This window comes from Aricia agestis, chromosome 17, assembly GCF_905147365.1.
Source record: "Aricia agestis chromosome 17, ilAriAges1.1, whole genome shotgun sequence".
Taxonomy (NCBI): domain Eukaryota; kingdom Metazoa; phylum Arthropoda; class Insecta; order Lepidoptera; family Lycaenidae; genus Aricia; species Aricia agestis.
This window is the reverse complement of record NC_056422.1, coordinates 10,547,699-10,572,409: the sequence shown is the minus strand read 5'-3', so window position 1 is coordinate 10,572,409 and position 24,711 is coordinate 10,547,699. Positions and strand designations below refer to the sequence as shown.

General features: G+C 36.3%; 2 protein-coding genes across 6 annotated transcripts; one reads left to right on the top strand and one right to left on the bottom strand.

Moving 5' to 3' along the window:
• Positions 1–888: 888 nt before the first annotated feature.
• LOC121735487 (putative nuclease HARBI1) lies at positions 889–3,882 on the top strand. Of its 5 annotated transcripts, none has more exons than XM_042126331.1 (6): positions 889–1,216; positions 1,306–1,540; positions 1,672–1,868; positions 1,950–2,082; positions 2,684–2,816; positions 2,898–3,429. In XM_042126331.1, exons 2-6 carry the CDS (start codon positions 1,307–1,309, stop codon positions 3,314–3,316), a joined length of 1,116 nt encoding a protein of 371 aa, XP_041982265.1. In that variant the 5' UTR covers positions 889–1,216; position 1,306; the 3' UTR covers positions 3,317–3,429. The 5 variants fall into 5 exon arrangements, with proteins under 5 accessions (XP_041982265.1, XP_041982264.1, XP_041982262.1 ...); XM_042126330.1 differs by having other exon boundaries at positions 889–1,228; XM_042126328.1 differs by having other exon boundaries at positions 889–1,228; positions 1,294–1,540.
• Positions 3,883–4,195: 313 nt separating this feature from the next.
• Positions 4,196–5,162, bottom strand: LOC121735682. The gene is made up of 3 exons (XM_042126584.1): positions 5,158–5,162; positions 4,801–5,002; positions 4,196–4,387 (listed from the first exon to the last, which is right to left on the bottom strand). The coding sequence occupies exons 1-3, from the start codon at positions 5,160–5,162 to the stop codon at positions 4,196–4,198; spliced, it is 399 nt and encodes a 132-aa protein (XP_041982518.1).
• Positions 5,163–24,711: the final 19,549 nt, after the last annotated feature.

Here is a 24,711-nt window from a genome sequence, read left to right as displayed (position 1 = left end):
GGTTAAAAAGTAAACTGCTAACTAAGCATTTACGTGTAAATTACAATGTAAACAAGTGAAGTGCTGTAAATGGTGTGATAAAAACTTTACACAAATTCATGCAGATAACTTTAAGAGGTGCACTTAGCCTGTAAGTTTAAAAATTGCATGTTTTCAGTATAATTATTGTGCCAATCCAATTGTATGTGTAGTTATTATTATGATTAATAAAGAATTTTGAAAAATAAACAAAACTCATTAACAATGAAACTATGTACTTATATTAAATAATAATAATATAAAATATTATCCATATAGACAATAGGTTTGAACTTTGAAATAATAGGTAAACAGACACGCTTGTCGGCAAAGTTTAAGTAAAATAATACCGTTATTTTAACTATTTAAGTATTTTAAAACTGGCATACAAATTATAGATTATAAAATTTAATGGTTCAGAAAAACTTTGACCATTCCAAATTTAAAAGGACTCGCGCCAAATCTACCTGAATATTACAATGGCAAAGGACTGAGTTTTTTATGCCAGTGTCATGCCGACAAAGGAACTAGCCTTAACTTACACGGTTATCTTAAAAGTTAAAATAACATTGTACCGTTATACTAATGCCAGTAATAATTGTTTATTACTAGTTATTAGTGTTGAAACATTGTTAAAATAAGTGTGCTTTTTCACAAACATTTTTACAAATATTTCAGCCTTCAGTAAATAAACACCTTGGCTGAAGTCTACTGGCGCTGCCAATCTATACGGGATGAGGGGAATATCCCACCGTTTGATCTCATACAGCGGTGGCGAAACTCGGCAAATGATAAAGCAGTCGATCTGTGGTCGGAGCGGCTCGAACAACCGCGAGTCAGCATTGATATACTATCAGCTCTACGTCCTGCAGGCTTACTATCAACGCATAATACGATTTATTTTAGGACCTAAACTGAATGGCATTTGATATTTCGTACCATCAACTTCGTTTTACGAACCAATTTAGGTCGACACCTAAACTAAGCCGCATTTGAATATCATTCGTTCTTTTTCTAAGTAAATTCGTACCATCACCTTACTCTAACTGACGTTCCAGCCTAAACAAAATCGCTCAACTGTCAAAACTTGCGATTCAAAACAAGTTAGTAATTTTGATGCTGATTTTGATTCTTTTGTTGTTAGTTTTAATTTTTACTTGTTTAAAGTGAAAAAAGCAGTGAATTTAAGTGTCGCGAGATTGGTCGCGAGGTAAAAACATGAATTGGTATCAAATAGCATTGATTTCGATAGTTCTACTAAAAGTTAAAGTGCAGTTTTATTCGTAGGATGTGTGACGAGGAATTGATACTTTTCGAGTTCTTGGAAGCCGATAGTGAGGAAAACTCTATGAGGAGAAGGAGACTCGACGCTCGAGCACAATTCGACCCATTCGATTTGGAAGATAATGAATTTATAAAACGTTATCGTCTTTCCAAAGAATTGGTAGTCGGATTGTGCGACGAGATAAGACCGGCGATGAAAGCGCCAAGGAGGTCCACAGATATATCTGTAGAAACAAAGGTAAGGCCAATATGCAATATGCAAAACCTATGTCACACAATTAGTTGCTTTAAATGTGTCCTATTTCTCACTTTGATACGTAAGAACTTGGTAAGTATCTATAAAGCAGTAAGTACTATTATTTTTTTTAGGTTTTAACAGCGTTATCATTCTACGCAACTGGCTCCTACCAAAGACCCGTAGGAGATATAAGTGCGCACTCAATGGCACAACAGACAGTTTCTTCAGTGATTGCTCAAGTGACTGCGTGTATAGACTCTGTTGAAATGCGAAAAAAATACATCACTTTCCCAAAGAGCAATGACGAAAGAAATGAAATTAGAGTAAGGTAAGTAAATAAATAGACATTTTATGAAATAAGTCGTAATTTTCATTTTATAGTAACTAACATACTTATTTAATTTTTCAGGTTTTATCACAAATTTGGCATACCAGGTGTTGTGGGATGCATTGACTGCACACAAATTGCAATAGTCAGGCCGAATAGAAATGAGGAGCGTTATTTTTGTAGAAAACACTATCATTCCCTTAATGTCCAACTTGTAAGTAATACCATAATATCCTAATATTTTCTTTCTTAATATAATAAAATAACAGGAACATACTTTCTAATTAATCTCACATCAACTTATGTTTTATATTCTAAAAATTATCACACCTAGTCTAGTTTCAACTTAAAAAGAAAACAAACAAGAAACCATCTTAAGATATTGAATACATAGAAAATATTAAAGTTCACTTAGATCTATAATAATACTTTGTATAATAAAACTTTAAATAATTTCAGACCGATTAGTCAAATTATCAATTAAAAAACAATTTCTTAATTTTCTAATCTTACACAGGCACATAGGAACAAAAAATCAACAATATCTATAACTCAAAACTGTATAAAAAACTGCTTTTCCCTACTAGCTTTCCACCTCAAATTTCATAAAGAACCTGAAGAAAAATATGTTATTCTTCCTTGGATATCAAAATACATATCAACTTAAAATTTCATCAAAATCGGTTCGTCCGTTCTGGCGTTAAAACACAGCATACAATTTAACACACATTTACTTTAGTATTAGTTTGTGAGTGTCGTAGAGTCTGTTAATCTAATAAAAACCTTTTAATTTAGTATTTTTCTTTGAATTGCAGATTTGTGATGCAGATATGCAAATTATAAGTGTGGACGCTAGTTTCGGTGGAGCTACACACGATTCTTTCATTTGGAATGACCACCCTATAAAACAACATCTTGAGAATTTACAAGAATCAACTTGGTTGCTAGGTAAGTGAGAAATATAAATCATGAAACAATTTATTCATTGGTGACATTTGATAGATATGTAATATGTATTATTATTTTCAGGTGATTCTGGATATCCCCTAAGGAAATATTTAATGACCCCGATTGTCAATGCTATCCCGAACACACCTGAAAGCCATTACACAGACATGCATGTTCGGGCTAGGAATGTCATCGAGAGAACTATTGGTCTCCTAAAAGCACGCTTTCGCTGCCTTCTCGTGCATAGAGTTCTCCATTACAAGCCACGGGTTGCTGCGTCTATTGTAAATGCTTGTGTTATATTACACAACATTTGTAATAGAGCCAATCTTCCTGCACCACAATTAAGTAGTAGGGAAATAATGGAGGAATCACAGATGCAATTAGGTGTTGCATTTGAAGATCAACCAAATACCAGTAGTAATAACCAGGCACTTCAACAAGGAGTTGCTACAAGGAACCAGTTAATTCTTCGGTTGTGGGAAGCTCGCCGTTCCTGAAATATAAAATTATAATTTATTTTTACATATAGTTTTTATTTAGGTATATTTATATTGTTTTAGTTTTTAAATGAATTATAGAGTGGAAAGACCCTGATTATTTTTTCTACTACTTATTTTTACACTATATACTTATTACACTATACTATAAACAATATTAAATATTACCGTGATCGCAAAACTTCTTTTATTTCTCTGAGCTCCTGAACCAATTGCTCCAGCAAAGTGCTTCTACGCTCCTCCATTTCAGCTCGTCTATTTGACATTTGCACAAGCAAACGCCGAGCTGCTTGCTGCGTCATAGGTGGCTCCGCAGGCACCCTCCGGCGGCGGGGGGAGAAGATTCTCCGCGGCGGGTGGGTGGTGCGCTCGCGGCGCGCGGTGGGCGACCTGCGCGGAGGAGTCTGCGGCGCGCCCGCCGAGGGCGACTCCTCGGCCTGCGCTGCACCCGTTGCGTGTGCTGTACCTTCAGGACCGGGAGCATCATTTGGTGGAGGCATTATTGTGCTGGATGGTCCTGGCACAGGTTCTGGCATTAAAATGCTCTGAGACACCTCAGAACTTTCTACAGCTTGTGTAATTATTATCAAGGGTGTCTCACTCATCTCAGCATCAGTTATTCCAACTTCAGTGACCTGAAAGTATTTTTTTTAAATAAATAGATCAACAACAATAAAATCTAAGTTTTTCATCTGATAAGTATATTGGTACCTTCACTAACACAACTATTTTATTTAATAATTATTAAATAATAAATAACTATAACTACACAAACAAGTTGGATATAAGTAGTTGTAATATTTGTTGCCACTTGTCACACATTTTCTGTTGTGGTGCACACAAAAGTTGTAAATGAAAATAATAAACAAATAAAGGTAATTATACCTCTTCAAATGGCTCCACTCTTGCTCCTGGTACACCTTGACCAAAGTCTTCTCCCAACAAGTTTAAAAATTTTTTTTCTATTTCATTCATTTCCCTGACTTGGGATGGGCCACCTCCGGTCCGCTGCTGGGAAACCCTCAGCGCTGCTGTCATTTTTTTTAATTTTGATTTGTAATCATTCCAATACTGAAAATTAAGCATAAAATTAGCATCATAATTCATTATTTGTATACCATAATAATAAATTAATAACAATATCACTTTTACAGAATACTTGAATGTTGTCCTCTTTGGAATAGTTCAAATTCTTATGCTATGATTACACTTTATGTTTGACTTATAAAGTAGGTAATTTAAATACTGTATGTATGTATGACTATGTACCGTCGAGGAAATTGATTCCTAGGTAGTTGACGGACCTAAGTAATCTTGTCGGCTTATGTCAATTCAATGATCGTCGGATGAGTTTGACTTAACGCGACCAAATTACTTAGGTCCGCCATCTGCCTAGGAATCAACTTCCTGATAGTACATACATATTATATACTTACATATTACATAGGTACCTATAGGCTATAGGTACTCAGTAAAATACTTACTTTGCACCATCCTTTCCAGTCCTTTATGGCTCCATCTCCATGAGAATTTAAAGTTTGCGTAATTTCCTCCCACATTCTCTTAGAGAATTCCCTAGCTTGAGCAGTTTTATTGAAACCTGTGGCAATATGCCTATTTCTATTTAGGAATTCCCACAACTGCTCAAGCTGGGCGTATGTGACCCTGCGACGCGAAGGAATTCCACTGTAAAAAAAAAACACTTTAACCACTTGAAAACACCCAGTCGGTATGCAGTCCCGGCTTGAAAAAGTTTAGATAAGAACTATACTGTTTATGCGTTTGTATTAAACACATGAAATCGCATTTTATGAATAACTAAATATATTTTAATAACTTACCTCATTATTATTTCAATCTTTTACACAAACAATCACAACTTATATACTTAATGTAGTATTCTCACTATTCTATTTGTTTACAATATTTCGAAGTCGCCGCCACCAATTCTACGCTACACTCACGTCCAGGGTTGCCAGGTCATTTTCAAATAAATACCGAACAAACAAAAATTAATTTTATTTTGTTTTTAGGATTTGTTGTTGTAGTGGCAACAGATATACACAATCTGTGAAAATTTAGAAGTCTAGCTATATAATAGCGGTTCTTGAGATACAGCTTGGAGACAGACAGACGGACAAACAACGAAGTCTTAGTAATACCCCTAGGTTCCCGTTTTTACCCTTTGGGTCCGTACCCATGGAATGGAACCCTAAAAAAGAGTTATAATAATAAGAAATAAAATAATAATTATTAACTTATAATACAAAAATACCGAACCGTTCGGTAGAATACCGAACACCTGGCAACCCCGCTCCCGTCACGAATTGTCACACAACACCCGTTCAAAAACTTGATAAAATTTTGTGTCCGGTACAAGAACTATAAATAAAATATTTTTTTTTATAATATGTAAGTATATCATTAGAAAATTTGTGTCACTTTATAACTAGAATTTATAAAATAATACCAACTGTATACAATATTATGAAAACGATACAAAGTTTTAGAACGCGGCATTCGAATCAAGAGAAACAGCCTATTCATTATTCTCGTTGTCTCTTTCCCACTTCGACCTTGGGATTGCGGATCAGAGACAAAATGTGTTTTTTTCAACGATTTCGTTCGTTCTTTTCGGCTCCGTAACGTTTCAATTGAGGCGCGGTTTTAATAAGGTGATGGTACGAATGTTAGCGATTTTGTTTAGGAACCCAAATTAAACTGCTCTGAATTTGAGTCGTCTTTTAAAAGTTGATAGTAGGCCTGCTGTTCTAAAAGAATGGGTGCGTAGGAAGTTTGGTGCTTTGACGTTCCGCCTCACACAGGTATTGACTGGACATGGTTGTTTCGGTCGGTACCTGTGTGAGATAGTTAAACGGGAAGAGACAACAGCCTGTCACCACTGTATTGAGACATGTGACACGGCCCAACACACGATTTCGACGTGCCCTGCATGGGACAACCATCGAACGGACATGACAAATATTACCGGACAAGACACAACGCTCTCAGCATTAATACGTGCAATGCTGGAGAGCCAAGATAAATGGCGGGCGGTGGAGAACTTTGCGGAAGCAGTTATCTCCGCCAAGGAAGAGGCCGAGCGCGTGAGAGAAAGGGCGGCGCGTCTTGGTTCACTTCGCTCGAGAAGGCCTAGGCGAAGACGGGCGATCAACCATGATGACCGCTATGTTCCGCCTTAGGAGGGGAGCTCGGGGTGGCGGCGTGGGGATGCCGTTACCCATGGAACCGAGTCCCCGAGTTGGTCGCGATGCACAACGTACTCCTGTGCATCGCAACGTAAGCCATAAATGGCTCATGCAAGCCCATTGGGGCCTCTCTTGGCCTCGGCGGGGCAAAAAGCCCCAACAGAGAAGAGCCTGCGCAGCAGCAGGCGCTCGCCGGCGGAGTCGTGGTGTAGGCTCACGCGATCCCGCGGCCCGCCCAAGGCGCATAGTGGAGTACCGCCGAGTTTTTAGTGGGTAGGGGCTGCGTCCACCACCATCTTCGGACGCAGCAGAGACCCACATACTTGCGGATAGGACCCCATCCCCCGCAAGATGCTTAAAAGCATTTTCTCGGCGCAAAAAAAAAAAAAAAAAAAAAAAAAAGGAGTAAATAAACAAATGCTTATCTATTTATTATAAATGCTGTTTAATAAATTTCTGTTGTTTTGTGGTCTACAATTTTCATCAATACATTTTAAAAAGACCTGTCATCTGGTATACAATATACTTAAGTACTTGAATTATTCGTTTAGGCGAGTCAGCATTTTTAATTAGTTCTTCAATCTTTTTGAAGTTGAAAATTTAAAAGTCAAATAATATTTTTGTTTTTTCAGGTACTTGCAGTTTAAGTTAAGTCTTATTTAATGCAATTTAATATAGTATTTTCTATATCCTTTTTAACACCTCCGTGGTCCAGATTTTGTCCACGCCCTCCGAGTCAAGAGCGTGACTCTTGATTCGGAGGTCGTGGGTTCGATTCCGCGTTGGAAACATGTTATTTCCAAGTTTGGTTAGGACAATGCAGGCTGAACACCTGATTGTCTGACAACTGAGTCAGTAAGATGATCCGTGCGTCGGATGGGCATGTAAAAAGTCAGTCCTGCGCCTGATCTCTCGCCAGTCGTGTCGATCATCCGTCCCACTGGTTTATGAGAGTAAAGGAGAGTGCTCTTGTTTACTGCGCACACACATTGGGCACTATAAAAATACTCATGCGTAACTGGCTTGGTTTCAATGAAACCAGCCACCGTCACCGAAACCGGTGTGGGAGTTATTATCCTTTTAAATGTTTCGTCTCAACTCGCACCAAGCTTGAAATTGAAATGTTGAAAGTTGAAATTTAATGTAAGTTTCAACTTTCAGCAAGGCATGCAAAATACTATAAATCTTTGCTACGCTCATAATGTGAGGATATCTCGATATGTAGCTCGATATTTTATTTTATGAATTTATTTTAGTTTGAATAAGTAACTAAAATAAATTCATAAAATTTATTTTAGTTAAGTATACAACAATTTTGTTACATTCTGTATGGGTGTAACAGAAATAAGTGATAATGGGTGTGTATGTGTTCCTTGTAGAGAGTTCACTGTGAAAGTAGCAGCGCTGAAAGACCAAATTTTTTTTTCACTTTTGTATGGGGAAACTCGTGGCGCTGGGGCTCTTGCCCATATAAAAGTAAAAAAAAAATTGGTATTTCAGCGCTGCTACTTCTGTTACATGCAAAATCTATGTATAAAAATTAAAAAGTCATAAATTATCCCTTTAAAAGTATGTAATATAATACATACGTGGGAGAGCCATGCTTCGGCATGAGTGGGCCGGCTCGACCGGAGAAATACCACGTTCTCACAGAAAACCGGCGTGAAATAGCGCTTGCGCTGTGTTTCGCCGAGTGAGTGGGTTTACCGGAGGCCCAATCCCCTACCCTATTCCCTTCCCTGTCCTCCCCTATTCCCTTCCCTTCCCTCTCCTATTACCCTATTCCCTCTTAAAAGGCCGGCAGCGCACTTGCTGCTCTTCTGATGCTGCGAGTGTCCATGGGCGACGGATGTTGCTTTCCATCAGGTGACCCGTTTGCTCGTTTGCCCCCTTATTTCATAAAAAAAATAATAATAATCCCACAAGAACCCCTATCTTTTCGAATGTTTATCAGTGTGACTTCCTCACTGAGGTTGTATTGTCTAGTGGGTGGTAACTGGTAAGACTAAACAAATATACAAATATTGATAACGTTCATAAGTCACAACGAGAGTCATTCACGAGTTGTTTGTTGACACGACCCTTAATTTTTAAGAAGAGTAAAGAATTTGTACAAGAAGAATGAAACTTGTCACTTGAGATTGTAGGAACTACAATTTGGAGTAGGTAGGTTGACGACGTATGAAATTGTAGGAAGCGTTTTTATTGGTCAGCGACCATAATAGTTTCATTATTATTGGGGAGGGAATCTGGAATTCTTCCCACTCCTCCTATTTTCTTCTGATTAATTTCGTTGCGGGTCCCAAGACAGCTTTAGCATGTCCCTCGGGCTCCCTGAGATCATATCAAAGGGTTTTCGTGGTTGGATGCCGCTGTCGATCCTGGGACACAGGAGATACAGTGGTGGGAATGTGTGGTGGGCCAAAGCCCGTTAAAAAAAATAGTTTCATTATATAATTTGGTGTCCGCGCTTTTATACAAAAAATGATTGCTAACTAAGCGCTAAGAACGAAACTCGAAATTTACTTGACTTGATCCTGTAGCTACTTTACGCGGCCATAAGCACTGAAAGAAGCTAGCTTTTCATTATTTTTTTTCAAATACATACTTCAAATACATCTTTCCTCGATAGAATGCATCTCTTCTTGACAGTTTTCCCACTTTAAAAGCAACAGTGGCAGCTGTGGATTTATGTTTAGGCAGTATAGGCCAGGCGGGGGCGGCAGCGTCCTAGAATGGCGGCAGAGTTCGTACATAGGGGCGGCAAAATAAAATATAAAGTAAATAAAGTGTAAATAAAGTAAAAAAACTCATTATTTTTTTTATGAAGTAAGGGGGCAAACGAGCAAACGGGTCACCTGATGGAAAGCAACTTCCGTCGCCCATGGACACAATCAGAATAGCTGCAGGTGCGTTGCCTACCTTTTAAGAGGGAATCGGATTACAGGGTACGGGAGGTAAGGAAGGGAATAGGAAAGGGAAGGGTAGGGAATTATGGGCCTCCGGTAAACTCACTCACTCGGCGAAGTTTGGCGCAAGCGCTGTTTCTGTGAGCCCGTGGTATTTCTGCGGTCGAGCCGGCCCATTCGTGCCGAGGCTGGCTCTACCACGTAACAGCTCCGGCCCTGGGCCCGTACCACGAAACGGTTTTGAGACTCAAACAATCGTACGAGAATGTTGCGTCCTACTCTAACAAACGTGAAATGACGTTGTTAGAGCAGGACGCGGCATTCTCGTTCGATTGTTTGAGTCTCAAATCGGTTTCGTAGTAGACCTACTGATCAGTAGACGATGATCTCAATTGATCAGACCAACCCAAAATCCAAAACACACAACTATTCGAAGTTATATCTATGTAGTATTTTGCAGTAAACAGCCAGATTGCATGTTTGTTTGTTAAGCGACATACAGTTAGTCTGTGGGAAGATCGTGCGGCGCGCGGTGTTCCCACGTGTCAACACTTGGTAATGAACTTGTGGGTTTCGAATGTTACTTATACAGTTACGCCTTTATTAGAAAAATAAGGAACTCCAACAAAGCAATAATAACGTAAAGTGTAACCCCCTTGTTTAAGCGTTGTGTAAACTTGTATGAAAATTACAGCAGCGTTATACAGGGCTTATATGTCAAAAAATTATATTATTAGTACTAGAAGAAATTCTGTTAAGCTGGAACTTGGCCTGACACGCCGTGTCTAGATCTTATGCACCCTCTATACACGCTGTCACAATATTAACGTAGGAGAGCCATGCTTCGGCATGAATGGGCCGGCTTGACAGGAGAAATACCGCTGGCTCACAGAAACAGCGCTTGCGCTGTGTTTCGCCGAGTGATTGAGTTTACCGGAGGCCCAATCCCCTACCCTTTTGCCCTTCCCTCCCCTATTCCCTACCCCCCCCCCTAACCTATTACCCTACTCCCTCTTAAAAGGCCGGCAACGCACATGCAGCTCTTCTGATGCTGCGTGTGTCCATGGGCGACGGAAATTGTTTTCCATCAGGTGACCCGTTCGCGCGTTTGCATATTATTTCATATTAAAAAAAATGCAATATGGAATTGTAATACTGTGGTCTGTGACGCTGTATAACTTTTAAGAGGGTAAATGTTTTACGTTTTATCTATGTCTGCTACGTTACAAAAATCGCTTGATGACCAAGCAACATGTACAAGGATAAAAATTAAAATGCATTTTTATTACGATGACACCTTGAATGCACACTGCACAGTGCGTTTTTTTTATTAGTATAACTTTAAATTAAGAAAAAAAACAACCCCGGTTCAAACATTTTAAGTACTTATTCAGATCAATGAAGATAATTTTTTTAGCACTGAGCGGGCTAATGATGATGAACTATAAGGTTGGGTTGGGTTATATAACTATAATTTTAACTTTAACTATAACTACAGTGTAAAACGTCAAATCTTTGGTTAAAGTTAAATATGGCGTCCAAGGACGCAATATTTAACCTCCGCTCAAACGTATATCTGAAAATTTACTATGTTTTACAGTGTTATATTTTTCCTGTCGATTTTTACGGATAATTAAATTTTTTATACCCTCAATCCCGTTACCTGTAGCTTCAATAAAAAGAAATATACGCAACAGACATCTGTGAATTTCTCCGGTTACAGTTAAAGCTAAAGGACGCCTAAAGCTAAATCATTATTGTTATCACAGTAACAGCATTAAAATATTGCAATAAAATATTGTAATAATCGAATGGTCAACGAAAAGTATACTAGAAGTATAAAATAATATTAATGATCCGTTTATCATCCTTGTAATTACTTTCCAGAAATTGATTTTTTTTTTTAATTTAGTTCCTCCCCCTAACATGATCAGGGCTTGTTAATTCACATAATACAATTTTTCCCAAATACATTTCCTGTTTACGACCTACTTATGAATAATTTAAAATTGCCAATTTATTACAATGTTCAAATTAATACTTAATTACAAATAAAATTTCTAAAATTAATACAATATCAATAGTAAAAACTCAATAAAACAGTGGCACGATCCAAAAACTATCCTAATATCTCAGCTGTTAACCTATCAATAGAACCTAATTAGTATCACAGATTATAATATTGCTATTTCTCTTATAAACTACACCCACGATCGTTGAATTTGCAGGTTAATTTGCTTCCATTATAATATTATTTATGAATTTACTTTTACATACATGACATTTATTGCCGACAAAAGGGTCACTATAAAAGCCTACTGAGATATTGCTTTTGATATCAAAATACAGAATGATTGGTGAAACATGTTCAATACTCGAGGACGTGGTATTTGGCTATTATTTGAGTTGAGAAAAAAATTAATTGATCACTCAGGGAGCGCATGCCGCCGCGCCGGCCGCATAGTAATTTACTAAGTGTCCATGATTAATTTATTTAAAGGAAAATTTAGTCAAAAATCAATTACTAATTTTATTACATAATTATAACGAGAATCGAGTACCGAGTTTGATCATGTCTCACCAATCATGCTGTATATTCATTTCCTTAATATTAAATAAGTTTTATATGACAAACTTTTTAATATAGCAGGGCAATAAAAGTAGCGAAAGAAGCTTGCAGTATATTATGCATAATTAATTTAGTTCACATAATGTAATATGATAACGAGCCATTTCGTTGTAAAATCTTAACGAGGTGACTGTTATAACATTGTTAAAGGATGTAGTGCAACTATAAAAATGTTTTTATAAAAAGAAATGTAAAATTTATGTTTTAGTACGACATCGTTTATTTAAAAAAAAAAATTAGTTCTGCAATCATCTGCAATCTCCATAATATTAAAATATGACCAATAAAATATTAAAAAGTAATTTGTAAATAATTATAGTCCAAACATTTTCTTTATTTTACTTACTGTTTTCTAATGGACATACATAAAAAACCTTTTTTAAAAGAAGTCAGGTTAGTCGTCCTAAAACTCGTCCCAGACTTTTTTTATAAGTACTTATCTATGGGATGTAATACCTACGGGATTTGATTTTCATTAACGGGAATACATAATATCATTATGAAACTGATTATGAATCTTTTGGGAGAGACTTTTTGATCTACTATTTAAGAAGCACAGACTTGATGTCAGTAGAAAAGTCTCTATTTATATTTTTGTGGACACAGAATAATAGGGAAATGGACATTTCTCTTTTATTCTGTATCTTTAATTAGCATTATTAACTACATTTAAATCACACAATTTAGTGAATTGTGCTTAAAGTTTTTGAAGCGACAATAATTTAATATTCTTTCCCCTATAATGTGCATGTCTTGCATAAAAACTAGTTGCATACTTGATACTACTCCATAATGTTTGGAGCCTTTATTGACAGCAAACTAACATATTTTGCTTATTACAAAATTCTTGTGTCACAGTGTTTGTGCGCGATCTCCTCCAAAACGGCTCAACCGATTTTATTGAAATTTTGTATATTTCGTTAGGCCTGAGAATTGGTTTTTATCTACTTTTTATATTTATACTAGAAATAATAAAAAAAAAAAGATGTTTGGCCGGTCCATAGTTGAAATATGAAATGTATAAGAGTAAGCCCTATATTTATAAGCGCCAGCCCTATTTTTCAAGGCAATCTGTTTGTAAGAGATCAGTGGATGGAAAATGTAATAAGCGACATCCTGTATTCACAATTTTACAGCCCATAAAATATATTACGGTTAAGTATAAGTATAATTTAAAGAAATAAGAATTCTGACCGTCGCATCTCAATACATTTTGGATAATCTCTTATATGTTAGAAAGAACATAAATATTTTCAAAAAGAAAAGTGATAATCATAATGTAAATACTAGAAATAAGAACAAGTTAGCAATACCAATGTTCAGACTAGCCAAAGTAAGCAAATCCTTTAAAGGCCAATGTATACGCCTATACAATAAAATCCCAGAAAATGTTCAAAATCTACCTTTAAACAATTTAAAAAAAGCAGTTAAAGAACGTTTGTGTGCTAATGGCGGCTCTCGACATAGGCGAACGCGTTGGCCAACGCGTCTGCAGACGCGTTGGCCCAATGTGTAGAACGGGCGTTCGCGCGTTGGCCGTAGGTATTTAGACGTTGGCCAACGCGCGAACGCCCGTTCTACACATTGGGCCAACGCGTCTGCAGACGCGTTGGCCAACGCGTTCGCCTATGTCGAGAGCCGCCATAAAGCGTATTATAAAGTCAATGATTTCATCGAGGACAGCACACCTTGGGAATAGGGTGGCTCCATGCAGGTTACTTTTCTTTTATTTTTGTTACATAGCTGTAAGACATAACATTGTAATTTTCCATTTTTTTAGTAAAAGATGGCCCCGTGCGAGTTTCTTACGCCGGTTCTTCTCGGCGGGGTAGTTCCCGAATCGGTGGTAGGCAACGTAGTTTCTTCGTTCGACTTTAAAAAAGTGTATCATGATACCCATTTTGAATAAAAAGATATATTATTTATTTATTTATAGTGTTGCATCGGGATACTAATTCTACTATCTTGTAGCAATATTAATGCAGTTTCGTTCTTTGTTCGATCCTATTAAAAATGTGTGGTATTGTTGGTAGGTACTTGGTGTACCTTAAGGTGACGCCGCGTTAAAGTAGTAAACCGTGTTGAATATTTAGATCGCTTGTTTTCTATGAGATCCCGGTCCGGCCTCTCATAGAAAACAAGCAATGGAACAGCAAAAAATGGAAAGGGCGTAGCGACAAAATGGTTTTTGTCGCGTAATTTAAAAACCATAAATGCATTTTACATAAGATATGGGCAAAATAATTAAAGTGTATGCTTGAACCAATCTATGTACTTTTGGTAGCTTATCACTCTCCTCTGTTGGCAAAATAGGAATCCCTTTTTTACAGAGATCTTTTTGATTGATTTTTCTGTGTTAAAAAAGTTGACCAATCGTGTTATGCTATGGGTAATTCAAAGACGAAGACATGATAAATACTGACAATGAGCTTTAATTTCTTAGCTTTAGTCATTGTTGAGAAAAATCGATATCGCTACAGCCAAATTATCAAGGCGTCGCCTTAATAAGACAATGGCAACCGGCGAACGTGTCTTAAATCTTTTTTTATGAAACAGCAATTATTCAATCGACTTCTATATATTTTAATGCATGGTCAACGATTACTCCGCCGTTCTTGAACCGTTTTTCAAAAATGGTTCTGTGTAGTGTGTAGTCATATAATTTATTACTTAATATTATGGACATGGATTCATACCACGGCAGTCTGGCCCCGTGCTAAGTTCTATAGAAACTTGTATTACAGGTACAATTTAATGGTACACCACAAATTTCATAAAATCACCAAACATTTAGGCGCCAATGACTATTATCTTTAATATCAGTAACTGTACACTAATTGATATGGTATCTGAGAAGCCTACTGGTGAGCTACAGACTACGGTCACAGTATAAAATATATAAATAGTATATTAACGGGCGCCTTTATGCCACTCCTAAATCCTAATGGTAATTGACCCCTAATGGTCTTTTTAGTTTAGTTTTTTTTAAGACAAAAATAATTAAACACACATTCAAATTCGAAATATTTTAAATATGTAAGGGCTAATATCACCAAGTCCTAAGAACAGGCATGATGACTATTTTTTTTTGCTTATCGGTAATTGAAAGACACTTAAAAAATAGAAACATCGTTGAAAGAATGACTCTGATAGCTTAAAAATTCACCGAGATTCAAATATCTTATAAAAAAGACCTGCCAGAAACGCTCCATACAAAGTGCTACGAAAGTATGACGTCAGTCTTTCGTAGTTTGTACGCATCGGGAGACAACTTTGTTCGACAGGTATATTAAATATTGCGTTTATGAAAGTGGTTTCATAACAAAAGTTGCTTTTAATTTCATAAGTTATCGAATTGTATACAAATATTAAGAAATTTAATTGAAAAAAAATTCGACTTGAATATCCAACTTTGAAGGCGCATAACAAAAAAAATACAAATGCTATCAAGCTGAATTTTTGGGAACACTTATGTTTTACCGTGATTACTTTATTTTATTAACAAAATTCGATAATCTTTGACCTTGTCATCATCCCTATTAGGTGTCAAAATCTAAACAGACGGGTCTATCTCATTCAACTTTTGAGTCTTTTTTTTTTGTTTCCTAGGACACTCTCTGGAAAACAAAAAAAAATTACATAGGGCATCTGGAAATCAAATTCTTAAAATACAGAGTCTACTTTCATACTGAATTGTTCCATATCCTGATTCTGTATTTTAATAAAATATATCAGCTCATATTAGATTTCGTTACACTTTCTACACAAAATTGGTAACATAAACTGCCGTTCTCTGAAGTTATGTAAAATCAGACTTATCGCGTGCGTTAACTCGCTCAGCCTTGACTCTAGTATCTAGATTCTAGTATAAAGATATTCTACTGTATATGATTTACACTGTGGTACAGTCTACAGCCAGTAAAAACAGTTCACAGAACTAGTTCGAGGCGCCCGTGCACTTAATTGATGGACTTCCCTGGTGGTACCGTCAACAAAAAACAGTCTGGAAAAGTGGCCAATTTTTTTTTACCGGCAGAAAAAAAAAACATAAGGCATATCGAAAAGAGGAGGACATTAGTATGAAGATGTAGGAGGTGAAACAGTACAATTTTTCTTTATTTCCTAAAGAAGATGTATTAATACCGTTGATACCCGAAAACGTTTAGAAATTAACAGAACAGTGGGGCTAAAATAGGGTTAGTGGTTACAAGCTATTTTGGCCCCTTTAACCCCAACATTTAGGCGCCAATGACTATTATCTTTAATATCAGTAACTGTACACTAATTGATATGGTATCTGAGAAGCCTACTGGTGAGCTACAGACTACGGTCACAGTATAAAATATATAAATAGTATATTAACGGGCGCCTTTATGCCACTCCTAAATCCTAATGGTAATTGACCCCTAATGGTCTTTTTAGTTTAGTTTTTTTTAAGACAAAAATAATTAAACACACATTCAAATTCGAAATATTTTAAATATGTAAGGGCTAATATCACCAAGTCCTAAGAACAGGCATGATGACTATTTTTTTTTGCTTATCGGTAATTGAAAGACACTTAAAAAATAGAAACATCGTTGAAAGAATGACTCTGATAGCTTAAAAATTCACCGAGATTCAAATATCTTATAAAAAAGACCTGCCAGAAACGCTCCATACAAAGTGCTACGAAAGTATGACGTCAGTCTTTCGTAGTTTGTACGCATCGGGAGACAACTTTGTTCGACAGGTATATTAAATATTGCGTTTATGAAAGTGGTTTCATAACAAAAGTTGCTTTTAATTTCATAAGTTATCGAATTGTATACAAATATTAAGAAATTTAATTGAAAAAAAATTCGACTTGAATATCCAACTTTGAAGGCGCATAACAAAAAAAATACAAATGCTATCAAGCTGAATTTTTGGGAACACTTATGTTTTACCGTGATTACTTTATTTTATTAACAAAATTCGATAATCTTTGACCTTGTCATCATCCCTATTAGGTGTCAAAATCTAAACAGACGGGTCTATCTCATTCAACTTTTGAGTCTTTTTTTTTTGTTTCCTAGGACACTCTCTGGAAAACAAAAAAAAATTACATAGGGCATCTGGAAATCAAATTCTTAAAATACAGAGTCTACTTTCATACTGAATTGTTCCATATCCTGATTCTGTATTTTAATAAAATATATCAGCTCATATTAGATTTCGTTACACTTTCTACACAAAATTGGTAACATAAACTGCCGTTCTCTGAAGTTATGTAAAATCAGACTTATCGCGTGCGTTAACTCGCTCAGCCTTGACTCTAGTATCTAGATTCTAGTATAAAGATATTCTACTGTATATGATTTACACTGTGGTACAGTCTACAGCCAGTAAAAACAGTTCACAGAACTAGTTCGAGGCGCCCGTGCACTTAATTGATGGACTTCCCTGGTGGTACCGTCAACAAAAAACAGTCTGGAAAAGTGGCCAATTTTTTTTTACCGGCAGAAAAAAAAAAACATAAGGCATATCGAAAAGAGGAGGACATTAGTATGAAGATGTAGGAGGTGAAACAGTACAATTTTTCTTTATTTCCTAAAGAAGATGTATTAATACCGTTGATACCCGAAAACGTTTAGAAATTAACAGAACAGTGGGGCTAAAATAGGGTTAGTGGTTACAAGCTATTTTGGCCCCTTTAACCCCACTAGGGGTAGAATTTTAGAAAATCCTTAGTGGATCAGGAAAGGCAAAGCCTTTGTCGATTCCAACAAGATAGTATGCAAGTTTCTAGCTCTAACGCCTGTATGTTGGAGAGCCATGCTTCGGCACGAATAGGCCGGCTCAACCACATGAATACCACGGGCTCACAGAAAACCGGCGTGAAACAGCGCCTGCGCTGTGATTCGCCGAGTGAGTGAGTTTACCGGAGGCCTAATCCCCAACCCTATTCCATTCCCTACCCTCCCCTATTCCCTTCCCTTCCCTTCCCTACCCTATTACCCTACTACCTCTTAAAAGGCCGGTAACGCACCTGCAGCTCTTCTGATGCTGCAAGTGTCCATGGGCGACGGAAGTTGCTTTCCATCAGGTGACCCGTTTGCTCGTTTGCCCCCTTATTTCATAAAAAAAATGTTGATCTATCAAAAAAAGATAGACACTTGTTACCCTAAGTTCTGAAATTGATCGTTATAACGTAACGTAGATATTTCCATCTAAAGTATTTTAATTACAGTATACGTTTATTATTAGAAAAATCGTAAACTATTCTTAGCCATGAATATTTTATCTAACTCAGAAATAATTATCCGGTATGTAATTTAAGTTTATCAAGATGCGATGTGCGTCATACATTAATGGCGGTGTGATTTACGTTAGAAATACATAATAATCATCATCTAAGAAGTTTTATTACCTGTTTGATGATAATTAATTTAAAGTGCTTAGGCACGAGTTACTGCAAAGAAAGACGGCCGCTTTTGGAAGCATAATATTATAGTCACCGTAGAAGGGTAATCTTTCTTAGAAAAAGAAAGAGTGGATAAAAAGTCGGATTGGCGAAGGACATTCGAAGTTAGGGCCTCTATTTCTTTTTCTACTGTAAGCCTGAAATCGAAGAACTTTTTTGCAGCCAGTACCTGTTAGTGATTCCGAAGCTATCTGTCAAAATTCGCTCCGGCCGGAAATCTGAGCGTGGGAACGGCAGGCGATCACTTTTCTCAATAAATCGCGATATTTAATAGCGATAACTTTTTATTTATGTATCGAGCGCAGTGTGGAGCGTGCCAGTTTTTAGAACGTTTTTAAAGTTCGATGAACGGTCAATTTTAAATTTAAATATGGAATTGATTTGTTTTTTTATTGATGACATTTTTTTGTGCTTGGGAATTGATATTGAAGGATTTTGTTTCAGGTTTAATGATCTTTGTTTGCCCGTGAGGCCGTGAAGGACCAACAAGCGATTACGAACTTGTAGTGTGTCTCTACACACTACAATTATTTTTTCGATTTTTTATTGCACCTATTAAAAAAAATCTGCACTTTGTTGTACATCGTTGTTTTTGTATTTTTTAAGAGTTTCAGAAAAAGAATATAAAAAAAAGTTCAGAATTTCTTTATTACAAATTTTTAAGTTAATAAACAATGAAATTGTTGATAAATTTTTTTTTGTTTTTATAACCATATTGAGGACAATCAATCATGATTTTTAAGAGGATTTTTTTTCTAAAATAATAATTTAAACAATAGAAATATTTAAAAAACGATTATAAACAATAAAAATTGTTATTAAGAAAAATTTTTGTTCCTAAAAATCATAACATTTTCAAGAGAATAAAGGTAAGAAAAAAATATTTTTAAAAGAATCGAAATATTCCATTGGTTTATAAATTTTTTACTAGCAAATGGCGGAAGAAAAAATTTTTTAAGTTAATACTTGTCCTTCATTGATATCAAATCAATTACGTGATAATAAATGAAACAACTTTTTTTTGACAATATTACGTGGATTTCTTGTTTTTTGTTAAAGTTAAAAAATGACATTCAAACAAAGTATTAAATTTTTTTAAACTTTTATGGCGTGATCTTGTTAAGTATGTTTATATCAAGGGCTCCACGAAGTGAAAAATTTTACGAAAATTATTTAAACGTTTTCTTTAAAGTACAATGAGGACGGAAGTTCGAAAAAATTTCGTTAGTTAAAATTTGTCTAATTTGTTGAAAAATTAACTTTAAGTTAAATTCCCAACGGAAGCAAATTATTTGAAGTGTTCGGAATACACCATAAGTTTTTGAAAATTTTAAGTTAATATTTAATACCTTTAAAAAAATAATCAGTGTGACGTGCTCGGTTTTGAAGCCTCGCGCGCTACCTAAAAATGCTGCGCGGAGGCTTACTTTCAGCGTTAAATTAAAATTATAAATAATAGAGATAGAATTCCGGGAGTTGGGATTTTTTTTATGGAAATTTCCACTTCTTTAAGAATCTTTTTTAAAAATTTCTTAAATGTTAATAGTTTCGGAGTTTTTAACAAAAAACATAATACTTACCTTTTTTTTTTTGCAACCTAATTTCTTATAACTTTTGCAATTTTTTGTGTACTAATGCACGCTTCCGATACATTTTTCTAGACGTCTTCCCGAATCTAATGAGCTATCGCACGTATTTTTATGACCCTTATCTCTATATTTCGCCATTCTCAACTTATCGCTTAGACTACTGAGCTCCGCTATCATATTATGTCCATCATAATTTAAAAAAATATAATTCAACGTGGGAAAGATCTCGTGGAAAATATGAGTTACTAGCTGTTGCCCGCGACTTCGTCCGCGTTAGCATAGTAGATCACATCCCAAGTATTATTTATTGTACAAAAATATTCAATGTACACCATTGACTTTCCTACGATTTTATTATATAAATATAGATGTTCCGCGCTGCTTTGCTTGTGTAATTTAGGAATCTCTCGCAACCATACATTTTTCCGCAAAAAATAGCCTTTGTTCCTTCACGTGGTCTATTCTTCATGGTTGCCAAATAACATAAAAATTTCTCCAGTAGTTCTTAAGATAATAAGCAATTTCAAATAATTTTCCTCCGTTTTTCCACATTTTCCTCTATTTCTTTGCTCCTATTAGTTTTAGCGTGATAAAATATAGCCTATAGCCTTTCTCGATAAATGGGCTATCTAATACTGAAAGAATTTTTCAAATCGGACCAGTAAGTAGTTCCTGAGATTAGCGCGTTCAAATAAGCCCTTTCATATAATTTCCCACGTTTTTTCTACATTGTCCTCTATTTATTCGCTACTATTAGTCTTAGCGTAATAAAATACAGCCTATAGCCTTTCTCAATCAATGGGCTATCTAACACTGAAAGAATTTTTCAAATCGGACCAGTAGTTCCTGAGATTAGCGCGTTCAAATAAGCCCTTTCATACAATTTCCCCCGTTTTTTCCACATTTTCCTCTATTTCTTCGCTCCTATTAGTCTTAGCGTGATAAAATGTAGCCTATAGCCTTTCTCAATCAATGGGCTATCCAACAGTAAAATATTTTTTCAAATCGGACCAGTAGTTCCTGAGATTAGCGCGTTCAAACAAACAAACTCTGCAGAATTATAATATTAGTATAGATAAAAATAAGTCAGGGTTTTTAAATTTTAATATTTCAAATGTTTGATGTATGACAAACTTAATTAAACGACAATGTTATATTATTATTACCAATTTACTAAATTGACAACATATTACATTATTCTTACTTCACAAATTGTTCTCGCTTACATGGAATTAATTCCTGGATACAAATAGCAATAGGCGTAGCAATAGGCCAGTTAATTTGAGAATTAGCTTTATCGATTCTCAACATATTGAATGTAAGTTAGTTTCACAAGAGACCATAGTAAGTAAAATATGATCTCTAATTTTACGTTGGCAGTGTAACCTAATAGAAGCACGTAGAAGTAAAGAGTGTAATCCGCCTTACTGAAAAATCTTGAGGTGTTTATATTAGCTGGTAGAACAGTAGTGGCTCTTACGACGATTACCCGACATATTTGAAGAGGTAGCCTCCCCGCTGTTGTTGTATGTGAATGTGGTGTTTATGTCTGTCGTGCAGCACAGTAGAGGCTCTTATGAAGCTAACCCGGCAGATTCAAGGAGGTAGTCTACGCCTTGTTGTTGTATCGGAATGTGGTGTTATGTATATCTGTCGTGTATCACGGTAGTGGGAGGCGGACGCGAGTATCTGTGCCGACCGTGGGAAAACTATCGCCTGTGGCAAACGCTATGCAGGGACGGACTCGGCGTATTGAATTAGAATTTTGGAACGTATTTCCTTATCGTGCGTTGCACCTTGCGGGGGCTAGATCGAAAAAGTTGTAATGACACTTTATTATTAGTACCTGCATGGTAGGTGCAGAGGGCGTTGATAGTATTCCTATTTCCTGTGCGTCAACTAGATGACGGTTTTTGAGAATAAACCGACGCGTTGTTGGGCGTCAATAGATGGCGTTTTTGTTAATATTTTTTTTTTGAGTGTATAATGTATATGTATTCAGGTTTGTTGAACATAAGAAATAACTTCGTTCCATTCGGGTGTCCCTTGACACCTCTCAAGTTTTTTTTAATGTTAGATTTATTTTTGGTCTGTAGTTTTCTAATAGTTTTCCACTAGTATGAACTTCTAATAAGCTAGGGAGTAAATTGGCTCTACACTCTACAGTATCTCTACATTCTACGGTTATAGTATTTGGACGATACAGTTAAACTGAAGCGTTTTACGTTGATGATTAGGTACTACAAAACATTATATGAAGGAAATTATCATCACAGGCTAAATTACACGTCACACTTCTTAAGGTACCTTATACTGGCAGTTGGCACCAACTATGTGCAGTGCAGTGACTCAATTTCGAGTGCCGGGTACATGTAGTCTTTTCTCTTTTAAAGACCTAACTAGCTATTTGACCGAGCTTTGCTCGGTATTCGATGACAATGACATTTTCTAAAAATGATTCCTATCTAGATCGATTTATCGCCCCCGAAACCCCCTGTATACTAAATTTCATGAAAATCGTTGGAGCCGATTCCGAGATTCCAATTATATATACAAGAATTGCTCGTTTAAAGATATAAGATATGTTTTCAGATTCATCCTTATATAATATGTTACGCTTAAATACTGAAATCGCTCACTGAGCGGAAAAATAGCTCACCATTTTTCCGCTCACTGAGCGTTTTCGGTCTTTGAGCGTAACATATTATACATAATATTAAGGGTTAACTAAGCCTCTTTTAGCTGGCATATTATAAGATAATACTGCGTGAACGCAGTAGTAGCAAAGTATGAATACTTTCATACTATAATATTATAAATACGAAAGTCTGTCTATCTGTTACTTCTTCACGCCCAAACCGCTGAACACATTTTTCTGAAATTTTTTTATAGAGATACTTTGAGTCCCGAGTATCCTATGTCCTTTACATAGGATACCATTCATCCCGGAAACTTGTACGTAATAAACGAATTTTGGGACAATGGAGTTGCAGGCATCATCTAGTATCATAATAAATTCTATCGTAACATAATCTGGGGTACCTCCGCCGAGACGAGCTAAGCGAAGCGCAAGGGCTCTACCTACCATTTCTCGAATTTAAAATATTTTATCTAACTCGTAGTCCGTCCCTCGTCGCTCGTGTAAGAGCACGAGCGCGTGACGGGCGGCGGCGGCGGCGCGGCGGTGGCGCGCGACCGAGTCACGACGCGCGACTGACGCAACCCGCAACCTCAACAACCTCACTACATCCCACAACCTTAGCAACCTCGACAGCCTCACTCGGACACTTTGATATCTTATTTGCATTAGCCGGATACTTTTTGCAACCTGCGCAACCTGTAACCTCTCGCAACATCAACAACCTCACTATATCCCGCAACCTTAGCAATCTCGACAACCTCACTCGGACTGTTTGATATCTTATTTGCATTAGCCGGATACTTTTTGCAACCTGTGTAACCTGCAACCTCAATAACCTCCCGCGATCTGAATAACCTCACCAACACGGATAATTTGATAACTTTTTTACATTAGCCGGATGCTACTTGCAACCAGCACAACCTGCAACCTCTCGGACACATTCTGTAATGACTTGATTAACTGTTACGATCGGCGATGCGCAATGGACGGAACCCACAACCTAAACAACTTCAACAACCTCTAAAACCTCTGCAACTCTGACGATGTTACTTATTTGCATTACGCCTGATAATTTTTGCAAACTGTGCGGCAATCTCCCGGAATTCAGTAACTTGGGCGATGTGATGACTTACTTGTATAATGAGTAATGACGGATGCTCAAATAAAAATAAAATAAAATTCTTTTTGCAACCCTCACCAACCTCCTCAACCTTGGCAACCCGGACGATGCAGGTTGCAACTGGATATAATGCAAATTATCAAATTTGCATTATGTCCGGTTGCAACCTGCAACTGCCCGGATACATAATATTATTTGATGACTTTATGACTATGCATTTATGTGTTGAATGTGATCCGCAACCACTTAGGTGTTCTTGCGTTAGTACGCTATTTTATTTAACTATACAGGAATACATACAAGCAAAGAAGATATCGCAAGTCGCAACCTCTACACTTTGAAAAATATCGCAACCTTTAACTTTAACAAAGATTTACTTAACACTTTTATAATCTGCAAGTCCTTTGGTTTAAAGCAAGCATCCAAGATTTTTAGCATTCGGTGATCAAATATAATATTATTTGGGCTGATTCAGTAGTTAACATATAAAATGTAAAAACCCTTTTAATTTACTTATTTTGTTGGTTTCTCCCCAAGATCATTTTAAGAAAGAATCTTTAATTTGCCAATAAAGTTTGTACGACATTGGACTAAGGTCGACCTGTGAAATATTCCGTTGACTCACTGTCTACTCAAATATGTATTTGAATATCGGCTTTTCCAATAGCTTGTCGATTCGTGTGAATAACGAATTTTATATGCTTCTAAAAGGAGAAATGATTAGTAAATTTCTTTGTAAAATTTTTGGTCCATTTTTATACTTAATAACATGTGAATCACCTTTTCTTGCGATGCTGAGCCTCCAAATGCGCTAGTTAATTAAATGTCATCTAATATGTTAATCAAGCTTTGT

What these genes read in the sequence shown, in the direction of transcription:
- LOC121735487 (XM_042126331.1), top strand. Translation starts at nt 1,307, where the DNA reads ATGTGTGACGAGGAATTGATACTTTTCGAGTTCTTGGAAGCCGATAGT. An exon ending in ATTCCCTTAATGTCCAACTT is followed by an intron (nt 2,083 to 2,683) that starts GTAAGTAATACC and finishes TTTGAATTGCAG; the next exon opens with ATTTGTGATGCAGATATGCA. An exon ending in AGAATCAACTTGGTTGCTAG is followed by an intron (nt 2,817 to 2,897) that starts GTAAGTGAGAAA and finishes TATTATTTTCAG; the next exon opens with GTGATTCTGGATATCCCCTA.
- LOC121735682 (XM_042126584.1), bottom strand. An exon ending in ACTGGAAAGGATGGTGCAAA is followed by an intron (nt 4,388 to 4,800) that starts GTAAGTATTTTA and finishes CTTAATTTTCAG; the next exon opens with TATTGGAATGATTACAAATC.